Below are 15112 nucleotides of genomic sequence, written 5' to 3' on the forward strand. Positions count from 1 at the left end.
TAAATTGAAATCTCCACCCACCTGGGGCACTGCAACCAAAACAAACTGTGGCATCCATAGGCTAAGTTACTGAAATCGAGATTGCCTTTTTTAAACACTTCAATGACTTCCAGTAGATATTTCAGAAGAGGGCAAGTCCTTGAGGGCCCAAGTGTCTACTGGGATTTGCTTCTCTTGAATCTAATCAATGAACTCACTAGATTGCTGTGAAACTGCAGTTACTACCATTGCTGTACTTAGGTTGTGTGTCAAATTAATAACCTTGTACATGTTTCATAATTGATCCCTATATTTGTTCCAGATTGTTTCAAATGTGTTTGAAAATGTCTTATTGCTCTGTGTGTAAAGGGTATGAACTTCTCAAGACAAATCATAGTCTTAAGCACCTATGACCTAAATGTGACAAAAAAACACATTTATGTTTAAAACATTTCTTTATGGAAATGGCTTTATACAGACAAAATGTGAAAGAGAGGGGGGAAAAAGGGAGATAAACAGTGGGAAGCTAATGACAGTGTTCAATACAATTTACCCCGGCACTAGCTGAACTCTGTTTCCTTATTGGGCTGCTAATCACCTCGTCAAATTATTATTACGTGCTAAAGCTATTAAGCTTACGCTTCTTGTGAGATTACCAGTTTAGAGTTATGCTGAATTACTTACAGTGCAATACAGTAGTTTTGCAACAGCTTGCTGTGTAATAAAACATGAAATATGATATACTGTAATACATGACATCTACATTTAAGTTGTTTTGCTTCACTTAAGAATGTGTCTTAAAATCGTCACTCAGGTTTCTTATATTGTAAGAAAACCCCACGTTTTTATTGAATTCACAACGGCTTTCTTGAGTAGAATCTCCTCTCTGGCGCTGGATTGGTCTTAGAGTCAGTTTCTCTATTCAGTAGCAGACCTTTGTTAGTGTAGCCAACTGGTTGGCAGAGACGCTTGTGGCGACTCTGACCATATGACTCCCAGATCATATTCCATCTGAGCCTCTATTCACAAAGCAACTCAGAGTTAGAATGCTGATCTAGGATCAGTTCACCCCTTTGTTATTCATTAGGGTCTGAAAGGCAAAACTGATCCTAGATCAGCACTCCTCTGAGACACTGTGAATACGGGCCTTGTTGTCAAGCCTTCCCCAATCTCTGTTGGTCACACTCCACCCACACTGATGCTGTGTGAGACGAGAGAGGAATTCACTACAACGTTATCCCCTCTAAACATTGAACCTCTTTTGTTTTGATCGTGTATGATACCGTTGCAGAAGAGGTGTGTGTGTGTGTGTGTGTGTGTGTGTGCGTGTGTGTGTGCGCGTGCATGTGTTGTGGGGTAAAATAATTATCCTGATCTCAATGGGACTTCCTGGATAATTAAAGGTTAAATAAAAAGGTAAATAAAACATGGATTCCTTATTGACGTTCTCTTCTTCTCTGCTTTCTTCTCCTTAGTGGGATTGTTGCGGCGCATTCGGAGCGGACGACTGGAACCTCAACATCTATTTTAACTGCACGGACACCAACCCCAGCCGGGAGAAATGTGGGGTCCCCTTCTCCTGCTGCACCAAGGACCCTGCGGCAAGGAACTCTCACAGGGGCTAGGGAGGGTTGGTCAGAGACATGGGTCATGGGGTTCGGCAAATCAAGTCTTACATTTTAAAGTGAAAATTACAAACTTCAGAAGCCTTTTTAAACCTCAACTAGACTACAAGTTTGCATTTGCTACTGTGCAGGAACATTCTCTGCAACAAAAGAGTGGTCAAATTAAGATCCTACATTGAAATGAATGAGTACTATAGTCGCTGAAAATACAGATTTACATGGTTTTCCATTATTTGGTTTGTCCCGATGACAGTATCTATGAGAGGGCAAAACTCATTTCTCAGACTGGCACCAAGGTTAAGGGCACCAACACACTGGAATTTTGTGTCCCGAGAATTTTGGATGGAGCTAACACTTAATTGGGAGTTGCCGGCTAAATGACAACGAATGATGATTGTCCGACGAAAAACTGTCCATCTTTTGAACAGGAAATGGTCATGTGTGGCAGTGGTATTATCAGTGGTGGTCAGGGTTATGATGACAGTTGACATCTGCTTTTTTTGATAACACTTCTATTTCTCTTCATTAGGAGGACGTGATAAACACGCAGTGTGGCTATGACGTACGAGCCAAAACTGTGAGTGCTGTTCCATTTCTCTCTTTCCATCTACCTCTTTCCTTTTTCCTTTTACACTTTTCCTTGATATAGTGACCTTTATTATTATGGCATCTAAGAGATAATACTCAGAATATAGAAAGTCAAATTATATTATAAAGGGTTATATAATTAATGATCACATATGGTTGTATAATGAAGGTGTATGTTTGACTTTCATGCCATTTGCAAGCTAAGGAGCTCTCTCTAATTAACATGTTACTGTCCCTTGTTGTAGGACGTAGAGCAGAAGACCTACATCCATGTGAAAGGCTGTGTGCCACAGTTTGAGAGGTGGTTACAGGACAACCTGACGGTAGTGGCTGGGATCTTCATAGGAGTTGCGTTGTTACAGGTGAGAGAAACGTTTCTTTGACTCCTTTTAGCCTACTGTACAAACAAGACTAGCTACACTCCGACTCAGAACATTAACTTGTCTCATCAGGGTGACAAGGTGTTGAAGGCGTTCCATAGGGATGCTGGCCAGTGTTGACTCCAATGCTTCTCACAGTTGTGTCAAGTTGGCTGGATGTCCTTTGGGTGGTGGACCATTCTTGACACACACGGGAAACTGTTGAGCGTGAAAAACCCAGCAGCGTTGCAGTTCTTGGCATAAACCGGTGCACCTGGCACCTACTACCATAACCTGTTCAAAGGCACTGCAATCTTTTGTCTTGTCCATTCACCCTCTGAATGGCACACATACACAATCCATGTCTCAATTGTCTCAAGGCTTAAAAATCCTTCTTTAACCTGTCTCCTCCTCTTCATCTACACTGATTGAAGTGGATTAAACGAGCAGAAATTCAGAGCAGAGAAGCTTGCATGTGACTCAGTCACTGGTTACTATGGCTGGCCATGTAAAACAACACATTTCACTGCACCTGTCTGGCATATGTGACAATATAAACACGTATACACTGAACAAAAAATATAAACGCAACATGTAGTGTTGGTCTCATGTTTCATGAGCTGAAATAAAAGATCCCTGACATTTTCCATATCCACAAAAAGCATATTTCTCTCAAATGTTGTGCCCAAATTTGTTTACATCCCTGTTAGTGAGCATTTATTCTTAGCCAAGATGATCCATCCACCTGACAGATGTGGCATATGAGGAAGCTGATTAAACAGCACGAACATTACACAGCATTGTCCTGGGGACAATAAAAGGCTGCTTTAAAACTTGCAGTTTTGTTACGCAACACAATGCCACAGATGTTTTGAGGGAGCGTGCAATTGGCATGCTGACTGCTGAATGTCCACCAGAGCTGTTGCCAGATAATGTAATGTTCATTTCTCTACCATAAGCCGAGCCAAACGTAATTTTTGAGAATTTGTTAGTACTAACCGGCCTCACAACCGCAGACCTCGTGTAACCACGCCAGGCCAGGACCTTCACATCCGGCTTCTTCCCCTGCGGGGATCATCTAATGACAGCCACCTGGACAGCTGATGAAAATGTGGGTTTGAACAACTGTCAGAAACGGTCTCAGGGAAGCTCATCTGCGTGCTTGTTTGTCCTCACCAGGGTCTTGATCTGAGAATTTAATGTTAATTTCTCTACCAATGTCATTTTTGAGAATTTGGTAATAAGTCCAACCAGCCTCACAACCTCAGACCACGTGTATGGCGTTGTGTGGGTGAGCGGTTTGCTGATGTCAACGTTGTGAACAGAGTGCCCCATGGTGGGGTTATGGTATGGGCAGGCATAAGGTACAGACAACAAATACAATTGCATTTTATCAATGGCAATTTGAATGCACAGACATACAGTGACAAGATCCTGAGGCCCATTGTTGTGCCATTCATCCGTCGCCATCAACTCATGTTTCAGCATGATAATGCATGGCCCCATGTTGCAAGGATCTGTACACAACTCTTGGAAGCTGAAAATGTCTGAGTTCTTCCATGGTCTGCATACTCACCAGACATGTCACCCATTGAGCATGTTTGGGATGCTCTGGATCAACAGGTACGACAGCATGTTCCAGTTCCTGCCAATATCCAGCAACTTCGCAGAGCCGTTGATGAGGAATGGGACGACATTCCACCAGCCACAATCAACAGCCTGATCAACTCTATGGGAAGGAGATGTGTCGCGCTGCATGAGGCAAATGTTGGTCACACAAGATACTGACTGGTTTTCTGATCCACACCCCTACCTTTTTAAGGAATCTGTGACCAACAGATGCATATCTGTATTCCCACTCGTAATATCCATAGATTAATGCCTAATACATTTATTTAAATTGACTGATTTCCTTATATTGTCATGTTTTGTCATTGATCATCATGTCTTGTCCCTGTGCTTCCCTCTGCTGGTCTTATTAGGTTCTTTCCCTCTTTCTATCCCTCTCTCTCCCCCTCCCTCTCTCCCTCTCTCGCTCTCTCTCTCTATCGTTCCGTTCCTGCTCCCAGCTGTTTCCCATTCTCCTAACTACCTCATTTACTCTTTCACACCTGTCCCCTATTTTACCCTCTGATTAGAGTCCCTATTTCTCCCTCTGTCTTCCGCTTCTGTCCTTGTCGGATTCTTGTTTGATGTTTGCTGTTCTGTGTCCTTGTTCCGCCCTGTCGTGTTTTTGCCTTCTTCAGATGCTGCGTGTGAGCAGGTGTCTATGTCAGCTACGGCCTGTGCCTTCCTGAAGCGACCTGCAGTCTGTGGTCGCGTCTCCAGTCGTTCCTCTCTTCTGACGAGAGGATTTCAGTTTCCTGTTTTGGATTTACCTTTGATAATATCCAGGAGAATCATTGTTTGTTTAAGACTGGAATAAAGACTCTGTTTCTATTACGTCGCTTTTGGGTCCTCATTCACCAGCATAACAGAAGAATCCGACCAAGAATGGACCCAGCGACTACGGATTCTCGCAACACTGCCGTCGAGTTCCAGGGAGCAATGCTCGGCAGACACGAGCAGGAATTGTCTGCTGCTCGTCATGCCGTTGAGACCCTGGCCGCTCAGGTCTCCGACCTCTCAGGACAGTTTCAGAGTCTTCGTCTCGTGCCACCAGCTACTTCCTGGTCTTCCGAGTCTCCGGAACCTAGGGTTAATAACCCACCATGTTACTCTGGGCAACCCACTGAGTGTCGCTCCTTTCTCACCCAGTGTGATATTGTGTTCTCTCTCCAGCCCAACACATACTCAAGAGAGAGAGCTCGGATCGCTTACGTCATATCACTCCTTACTGGTCGGGCTCGGGAGTGGGGCACAGCTATCTGGGAGGCAAGGGCTGAGTGTTCTAACGATTATCAGAACTTTAAAGAGGAGATGATACGGGTTTTTGATCGTTCAGTTTTTGGGAAGGAGGCTTCCAGGGCCCTGGCTTCCCTATGTCAAGGTGATCGATCCATAACGGATTACTCTATAGAGTTTCGCACTCTTGCTGCCTCCAGTGACTGGAACGAGCCGGCGTTGCTCGCTCGTTTTCTGGAGGGACTCCACGCTGAGGTTAAGGATGAGATTCTCTCCCGGGAGGTTCCTTCCAGCGTGGACTCTTTGATTGCACTCGCCATCCGCATAGAACGACGGGTAGATCTTCGTCACCGAGCTCGTGGAAGAGAGCTCGCGTTAACGGTGTTCCCCCTCTCCGCATCTCAACCATCTCCTCCCACCGGCTCAGAGACTGAGCCCATGCAGCTGGGAGGTATTCGCATCTCGACTAAGGAGAGGGAACGGAGAATCACCAACCGCCTTTGCCTCTATTGCGGTTCTGCTGGACATTTTGTCATGTCATGTCCAGTAAAAGGCCAGAGCTCATCAGTAAGCGGAGGGCTACTGGTGAGCGCTACTACTCAGGTCTCTCCATCAAGATCCTGTACTACCTTGTCGGTCCATCTACGCTGGACCGGTTCGGCTGCTTCCTGCAGTGCCTTGATAGACTCTGGGGCTGAGGGTTGTTTTATGGACGAAGCATGGGCTCGGAAACATGACATTCCTCTCAGACAGTTAGGGAAGCCCACGCCCATGTTCGCCTTAGATGGTAGTCTTCTCCCCAGTATCAGATGTGAGACACTACCTTTAACCCTCACAGTATCTGGTAACCACAGTGAGACCATTTCCTTTTTGATTTTTCGTTCACCTTTTACACCTGTTGTTTTGGGTCATCCCTGGCTAGTATGTCATAATCCTTCTATTAATTGGTCTAGTAATTCTATCCTATCCTGGAACGTTTCTTGTCATGTGAAGTGTTTAATGTCTGCTATCCCTCCTGTTTCTTCTGTCCCCTCTTCTCAGGAGGAACCTGGTGATTTGACAGGAGTGCCGGAGGAATATCATGATCTGCGCACGGTCTTCAGTCGGTCCAGAGCCAACTCTCTTCCTCCTCACCGGTCGTATGATTGTTGTATTGATCTCCTTCCGGGGACCACTCCTCCTCGGGGTAGACTATACTCTCTGTCGGCTCCCGAACGTAAGGCTCTCGAGGATTATCTGTCTGTTTCTCTCGACGCCGGTACCGTGGTGCCTTCTTCCTCTCCCGCCGGAGCGGGGTTTTTTTTTGTTAAGAAGAAGGACGGTACTCTGCGCCCCTGCGTGGATTATCGAGGGTTGAATGACATAACGGTTAAGAATCGTTATCCGCTTCCCCTTATGTCGTCAGCCTTCGAGATTCTGCAGGGAGCCAGGTTCTTTACTAAGTTGGACCTTCGTAACGCTTACCATCTCGTGCGCATCAGAGAGGGGGACGAGTGGAAAACGGCGTTTAACACTCCGTTAGGGCATTTTGAATACCGGGTTCTGCCGTTCGGTCTCGCTAATGCTCCAGCTGTCTTTCAGGCATTAGTTAATGATGTACTGAGAGACATGCTGAACATCTTTGTTTTCGTTTACCTTGACGATATCCTGATTTTTTTCACCGTCACTCGAGATTCATGTTCAGCACGTTCGACGTGTACTCCAGCGCCTTTTAGAGAATTGTCTCTACGTGAAGGCTGAGAAGTGCGCCTTTCATGTCTCCTCTGTCACATTTCTCGGTTCTGTTATTTCCGCTGAAGGCATTCAGATGGATCCCGCTAAGGTCCAGGCTGTCAGCGATTGGCCCGTTCCTAAGTCACGTGTCGAGTTGCAGCGCTTTCTCGGTTTCGCTAATTTCTATCGGCGTTTCATTCGTAATTTCGGTCAAGTGGCTGCTCCTCTCACAGCTCTGACTTCTGTCAAGACGTGCTTTAAGTGGTCCGGTTCCGCCCAGGGAGCTTTTGATCTCCTCAAGAAGCGTTTTACATCCGCTCCTATCCTTGTTACTCCTGACGTCACTAAACAATTTATTGTCGAGGTTGACGCTTCAGAGGTGGGCGTGGGAGCCATTCTGTCCCAGCGCTTCCAGTCTGACGATAAGGTCCATCCTTGCGCTTATTTTTCTCATCGCCTATCGCCATCGGAACGCAACTATGATGTGGGTAACCGCGAACTGCTCGCCATCCGCTTAGCCCTAGGCGAATGGCGACAGTGGTTGGAGGGGGCGACCGTCCCTTTTGTCGTTTGGACTGACCATAAGAACCTTGAGTACATCCGTTCTGCCAAACGACTTAATGCACGTCAAGCTCGTTGGGCGTTGTTTTTCGCTCGTTTCGAGTTAGTGATTTCTTATCGCCCGGGAAATAAGAACACCAAGCCTGATGCCTTATCCCGTCTCTTTAGTTCTTCTGTGGCTTCTACCGACCCCGAGGGGATTCTCCCTGAGGGGCGTGTTGTCGGGTTGACTGTCTGGGGAATTGAGAGACAGGTAAAGCAAGCACTCACTCACACTGCGTCGCCGCGCGCTTGTCCTAGTAACCTTCTGTTCGTTCCTGTCTCTACTCGTCTGGCTGTTCTTCAGTGGGCTCACTCTGCCAAGTTAGCTGGCCACCCCGGCGTTCGGGGTACGCTTGCTTCTATTCGCCAGCGGTTTTGGTGGCCTACTCAGGAGCGTGACACGCGCCGTTTCGTGGCTGCTTGTTCGGACTGCGCGCAGACTAAGTCAGGTAACTCTCCTCCTGCCGGTCGTCTCAGACCGCTTCCCATTCCTTCTCGACCATGGTCTCACATCGCCTTAGACTTTATTACCGGTCTGCCTTCGTCTGCGGGGAAGACTGTGATTCTTACGGTTGTCGATAGGTTCTCTAAGGCGGCACATTTCATTCCCCTCGCTAAGCTTCCTTCCGCTAAGGAGACGGCACAAATCATCATTGAGAATGTGTTCAGAATTCATGGCCTCCCGTTAGACGCCGTTTCAGACAGAGGCCCGCAATTCACGTCACAGTTTTGGAGGGAGTTCTGTCGTTTGATTGGTGCTTCCGTCAGTCTCTCTTCCGGGTTTCATCCCCAGTCTAACGGTCAAGCAGAAAGGGCCAATCAGTCGATTGGTCGCATTTTACGCAGCCTTTCTTTTCGAAACCCTGCGTCTTGGGCAGAACAGCTCCCCTGGGCAGAATACGCTCACAACTCGCTTCCTTCGTCTGCTACCGGGCTATCTCCGTTTCAGAGTAGTCTTGGGTACCAGCCTCCTCTGTTCTCGTCCCAGCTCGCCGAGTCCAGCGTTCCCTCCGCTCAGGCTTTTGTCCAACGTTGTGAGCGCACCTGGAGGAGGGTCAGGTCTGCACTTTGCCGTTACAGGGCGCAGACTGTGAGAGCCGCCAACAAACGTAGGATTAAGAGCCCTAGGTATTGTCGCGGTCAGAGAGTGTGGCTTTCCACTCGTAACCTTCCCCTTACGACAGCTTCTCGCAAGTTGACTCCGCGGTTCATTGGTCCGTTCCGTGTCTCTCAGGTCGTCAATCCTGTCGCTGTGCGACTGCTTCTTCCGCGACATCTTCGTCGCGTCCACCCTGTCTTCCATGTCTCCTGTGTCAAGCCTTTTCTTCGCGCCCCCGTTCGTCTTCCCTCCCCCCCCCCCCGTCCTTGTCGAGGGCGCACCTATTTACAAGGTACGGAAGATCATGGACATGCGTTCTCGGGGACGTGGTCACCAGTACTTAGTGGATTGGGAGGGTTACGGTCCTGAGGAGAGGAGTTGGGTTCCATCTCGGGACGTGCTGGACCGTTCGTTGATTGATGATTTCCTCCGTTGCCGCCAGGGTTCCTCCTCGAGTGCGCCAGGAGGCGCTCGGTGAGTGGGGGGGTACTGTCATGTTTTGTCATTGATCATCATGTCTTGTCCCTGTGCTTCCCTCTGCTGGTCTTATTAGGTTCTTTCCCTCTTTCTATCCCTCTCTCTCCCCCTCCCTCTCTCCCTCTCTCGCTCTCTCTCTCTATCGTTCCGTTCCTGCTCCCAGCTGTTTCCCATTCTCCTAACTACCTCATTTACTCTTTCACACCTGTCCCCTATTTTACCCTCTGTCTTCCGCTTCTGTCCTTGTCGGATTCTTGTTTGATGTTTGCTGTTCTGTGTCCTTGTTCCGCCCTGTCGTGTTTTTGCCTTCTTCAGATGCTGCGTGTGAGCAGGTGTCTATGTCAGCTACGGCCTGTGCCTTCCTGAAGCGACCTGCAGTCTGTGGTCGCGTCTCCAGTCGTTCCTCTCTTCTGACGAGAGGATTTCAGTTTCCTGTTTTGGATTTACCTTTGATAATATCCAGGAGAATCATTGTTTGTTTAAGACTGGAATAAAGACTCTGTTTCTATTACGTCGCTTTTGGGTCCTCATTCACCAGCATAACATATATGAACTGTAACGCAGTCAAATCTTTGAAATAAATTGTTGCATGTTGTGTTTATGTTCAGTATGTATGTATGTATGTATATATTTTTTTTTTAAATGTTAATGAAACATGATTTAATTACAAAAGACATCACATTCATAATTATCTATCTTTCTTTTACAGATATTTGGAATATGCTTGGCACAAAACTTAGTTAGTGACATCGAAGCTGTGAGAGCAAGCTGGTGAGAAAATATAAAATACTTCAAATGAACGTCTCAAGTTAATTCTATCACATCTGATGTATTTCCTCATTCCCGACCACGTTTTATTAACTGGATTCATTATTGATTTTGACACTCCGTAGGATAGGCTTTAACAGCATGGAAAATCAATCACTGAATCCAAGGTTCTAAATGGTGTTTTGTTTGAAAGTGTGCCATTATGTGGACCTAAAGGGAATTTGGAATCACATTTTCAAAACCAGACACTATTTTAGAAAAAGTGCTTCATTATATTTGGCATAGAATAAAGTAAGAAGATATTGCGCCGTATGTATCAAGCTGCTGTAAAAGAAACAAATGGTGGAATTTAACTCCTTCTCTTAAAATGAAGAAAAGTTCAACAGTATTGATGTTTGTAACCACTAAATCTGCATTTTACAAGGCTCTTACTAGTTTTTGGATACATATCAACCTAGATCCAGAATATGCTGAGTAAAACTTTTATAAAAACTTTTATTTGTACTTTCTTTGACTTTGCTCTGCTTGCTAACTTAACCTATTAGTTTGACTGAGTCATTTAGCAAAGGTTCTGCGCTGTGCTACTTCCAGCTGGCCACTCAGCTAGGAGACAGGAGCACAGCACCCCCTGTCCACATAACTATCCCATCCCTGTGCCACAATGCTACTCTGCCACACCATCGTCATGCCAACTCACCTCATGCTTCATTTTTCATCCCCCATACTTTGTCAGGGTGCCCCCGCACTCTCTCTCCATGCACCGACCCCTGCCTCACTCTGGAAAAAAAGGGTCTGCATACTACGCATGAGGAACATACTCGCGAGCGTGTGTATGACCTGTAGCCGGTGGGTGTTGTGCTCGTCCTCCGTATGAACTGTAGCAGGTGGGTGTTGTGGTTGTCCTCCGTATGAACTGTAGCAGGTGGGTGTTGTGCTCGTCCTCCGTATGAACTGTAGCCGGTGGGTGTTGTGCTCGTCCTCCGTATGAACTGTAGCAGGTGGGTGTTGTGGTTGTCCTCCGTATGAACTGTAGCAGGTGGGTGTTGTGGCTGTCCTCCGTATGAACTGTAGCCGGTGGGTGTTGTGGTTGTCCTCCGTATGAACTGTAGCAGGTGGGTGTTGTGGTTGTCCTCCGTATGAACTGTAGCAGGTGGGTGTTGTGGTTGTCCTCCGTATGAACTGTAGCCGGTGGGTGTTGTGGTTGTCCTCCGTATGAACTGTAGCAGGTGGGTGTTGTGGTTGTCCTCCGTATGAACTGTAGCCGGTGGGTGTTGTGGTTGTCCTCCGTATGAACTGTAGCAGGTGGGTGTTGTGGTTGTCCTCCGTATGAACTGTAGCAGGTGGGTGTTGTGGCTGTCCTCCGTATGAACTGTAGCAGGTGGGTGTTGTGGTTGTCCTCCGTATGAACTGTAGCAGGTGGGTGTTGTGGTTGTCCTCCGTATGAACTGTAGCCGGTGGGTGTTGTGGTTGTCCTCCGTATGAACTGTAGCCGGTGGGTGTTGTGGTTGTCCTCCGTATGAACTGTAGCAGGTGGGTGTTGTGGTTGTCCTCCGTATGAACTGTAGCAGGTGGGTGTTGTGGTTGTCCTCCGTATGAACTGTAGCAGGTGGGTGTTGTGGCTGTCCTCCGTATGAACTGTAGCAGGTGGGTGTTGTGGTTGTCCTCCGTATGAACTGTAGCAGGTGGGTGTTGTGGCTGTCCTCCGTATGAACTGTAGCCGGTGGGTGTTGTGGTTGTCCTCCGTATGAACTGTAGCAGGTGGGTGTTGTGGTTGTCCTCCGTATGAACTGTAGCAGGTGGGTGTTGTGGTTGTCCTCCGTATGAACTGTAGCAGGTGGGTGTTGTGGTTGTCCTCCGTATGAACTGTAGCAGGTGGGTGTTGTGGTTGTCCTCCGTATGAACTGTAGCAGGTGGGTGTTGTGGTTGTCCTCCGTATGAACTGTAGCCGGTGGGTGTTGTTGTTGTCCTTAAGATTATTAAGATTATAGATTGAATGTGTTTTATTTGGCCAAAGTTTTCTGAGCAAAAATGTGTTTTTATTGTTGGTCGTAAACGACTGTAAAAACAGGAAATTAGCTCCAAAGGATTTTAATTTAGGAAATCTGTTCCCAAGTATTCCCAAGCATAATAGAGTTGTATAATATGTTATATTATCCAACTGAGGTACTCAAAGCGCTTTACATAGTAGGGGGAAACTCAACTCATCCACCAGCAATGAGCGGCACCCACCTCTGTAATGCACAGCGACACACATCAGGTGGCAGGGTGAGGAGTGATATGCCAATCAGGGATGAGGGGGAGGATTAGGTGACCATGTTGGAAATGTAGCCATGACACCGGGCTCAACACTCCTACTCTTACAATAACCGTCATGGGATTTTGAATGACCACAGAGAGTCAGGACACCGTTTTAACGTCCCATCCGAAAGACGGCACCTTAAGCAGGACTATGTTCCCAAATGTAATCAAGGTTTGAAAGAATTGTTTTAGTCAAATATTATATCCATTTAGGCTTCTTGCTGTCAATTGGCAGTCTAAAAATATATATTTTTTTGTGCTCTGGAACCACGACCATCCGCTCAAGAAAATAATTGTCCTGCGGCTGAATTTAATTGATGATCCCTGACGTATAACATTCGCATGGGTATGTAAATCAAAATGTCAGGATAAGATGGAGGCTTAACTAGCTCCCTGTTGGCAGCAGTCTGCCAATAGATTTAAGGACATGACCCATTTCCTTCAGCCATCAGTTCAACCCAGATCCTGTCGTCATGAAGAATGGAAACAGTTTCAGAATAACCCCCAACTTCCCTCAGATCCCTCCACCAATCCTTTGGCCACTCTCCCACTCTTGTCACTGTCTCAAACTCTGCCACTCTGATGCCCTGTGCCATGCCATCACTCTGTGACTCCCTGCACCATTCCCACCCAACTTCTCCACCAGGGGTGTATTGATGATGCATTACATGTTCACCGAAAACTCAGGAATGTAAATAGAATTGAATTTAACATGTGGTTCCAGAGTATTGAGAACACTACTGAATATGCAGCAGAGTGGGACTGAAAAACACCTGATAATATTTGACAACTTCAGGCATTCTGAATGCTCCCCCTCCCTGGCTTTGCTCTTATGTAATGAAAGGAACATGTTTTAAACCTTCCTTTTGCTTTCTCTTGCTGTGTAGTTTATTTACCTGATGTCGCGGCCCGTCTTGACCCAGGAACGCACAGGTAAGGATCACTACCAAGTCACCTAGCTGAGCGTAAATGGTACAATACATCATAGTTCTGTTTTGTCGCAAATACAACCGTGTTGTTGACTTTTCTCAACGTTTGCCCTAGTAATACTGGGACTATGATTAGTTTGTTTTAAGAGCTGTGTCTGACCTTGATTTCCATTTGCCCCAAGGTCTCTTCAGCATGGCTACGCCAGTTTCAGAGCATCAAAAGATGCTAGAAGCCTGCTAGAACTGGGAAGGATACCACCTGCACCATATTCCGTCATGATGACTGGCACATTGTGATCCATTTTAAAGATGTGTTTGGCGTTGCAAAATTACTGTAACTTTCCAGAAATTCCCAGGTTTTCCAGAAATCCCAGTTGGAAGATTCCTCCAATCAGGATTTTTGGGAATTTGGGGAAAGTTACCCACGCTTTGCATCCCATTTGTTCCATGCGGTTCCATCCATGTGGTAAACACTTTGTGTAGAAATGTACAGAAAATAACGAAGACAAAATTAACTTGGGGGGTGTTTGTAAATGCACTGCATGCCTATCACAATGGCATGGACTCTCGTTTAAATTCATGATGGACAGAAGTTCTTATTGACACAGGTATTTTTAACAGTAAAATGGTAGCTGTATTTGTGGCGACACTGAGCATTAGGGAAGAGAGTAATGGTGCTAGAATGCAAATGTATATTAGTAGTCGCAGCCCTCAAGTCGTTTGCTTTGAACTGCAGTAGCCTTGTCGGCTCAAGCGTTTTTGTGGCACAGATGGGCATTCGTTATATTTCATGGCATCTCTACCTGGGTGAAATACATACAGGTACGTTACATACCTTAATACTTGAGGTGGGCCTGATTTAGCAAGAGTTTGCACTTTTGGGGGGACTAGTCGATTGGTTCTATTGTAACAGACAAGCTAAATCAAGCACACTTCCAAGTATCAATGTATTTGACCAAGGTCTGATCTCTGCACACTCTACATTAAAATGAATTGTCGGGCCTCCCGGGTGGCGCAGTGGTCTAGAGCACTGCATCGCAGTGCTAACTGCGCCACCAGTCTCTGGGTTCGCGCCCAGGCTCTGTCGCAGCCGGCCGCGACCGGGAGGTCCGTGGGGCGACGCACAATTGGGCTAGCGTCGTCCGGGTTAGGGAGGGTTTGGCCGGTAGGGATATCCTTGTCTCATCGCGCTCCAGCGACTCCTGTGGCGGGCCGGGCGCAGTGCGCGCTAACCAAGGGGGCCAGGTGCACGGTGTTTCCTCCGACACATTGGTGCGGCTGGCTTCCGGGTTGGAGGCGCGCTGTGTTAAAGAAGCAGTGCGGCTTGGTTGGGTTGTGCTTCGGAGGACGCATGGCTTTCGACCTTCGTCTCTCCCGAGCCCGTACGGGAGTTGTAGCGATGAGACAAGATAGTAATTACCAGCGATTGGATACCACGAGAAAAGGGGATAACATTTATAAAAAAAAAAATAAAAAAAAAATAAAAAAATGAATTGTCAATACATTCAATGAACTGAAAAACAGGGATAGAACTTAATGTCCATTTCTTGCGATGGTGGTCTTCTGTTTTCAATACCTCTGTGACGTGTCAATCTTTAGGAATCCCTGTCACTTCATATTCAATCTTGTTCTGAGGGCTGAATGTGATTTGTTCGATTGCTCAGCAGGGGGAGCTGACCAGTGAGTGAATAAAACGAACTCACTTCCTGACATTTGTTGGTGGTGGAGGGCGTAACACATGGGTTGCCGTGCTGAGGGTTCCTGGCTCAAATCCCTGTGTGCTTTCAGTTTTCTAGCTCAATGATCAGTGAGTGGAGTGTACAGCAGTGA

At 46.8% G+C, this 15112-nt stretch overlaps 1 protein-coding gene across 1 annotated transcript in view; it reads left to right on the top strand.

Moving 5' to 3' along the window:
* The window catches only part of LOC120049640 (tetraspanin-5-like), a 43011-nt gene extending 28632 nt beyond the window's left edge, over positions 1-14379 (top strand). Inside the window, exons 5-10 of the mRNA XM_038995958.1 lie at positions 1455-1580; positions 2134-2181; positions 2438-2554; positions 9997-10058; positions 13241-13286; positions 13465-14379. Coding sequence (XP_038851886.1) covers positions 1455-1580; positions 2134-2181; positions 2438-2554; positions 9997-10058; positions 13241-13253 — 366 coding nt within the window. The 3' untranslated portion in view covers positions 13254-13286; positions 13465-14379. The remainder of the gene's footprint in view (positions 1-1454; positions 1581-2133; positions 2182-2437; positions 2555-9996; positions 10059-13240; positions 13287-13464) is intronic.
* Positions 14380-15112: the final 733 nt, after the last annotated feature.

Source organism: Salvelinus namaycush, chromosome 6 (genome assembly GCF_016432855.1).
Source record: "Salvelinus namaycush isolate Seneca chromosome 6, SaNama_1.0, whole genome shotgun sequence".
NCBI classification, from domain to species: Eukaryota; Metazoa; Chordata; class Actinopteri; order Salmoniformes; family Salmonidae; genus Salvelinus; species Salvelinus namaycush.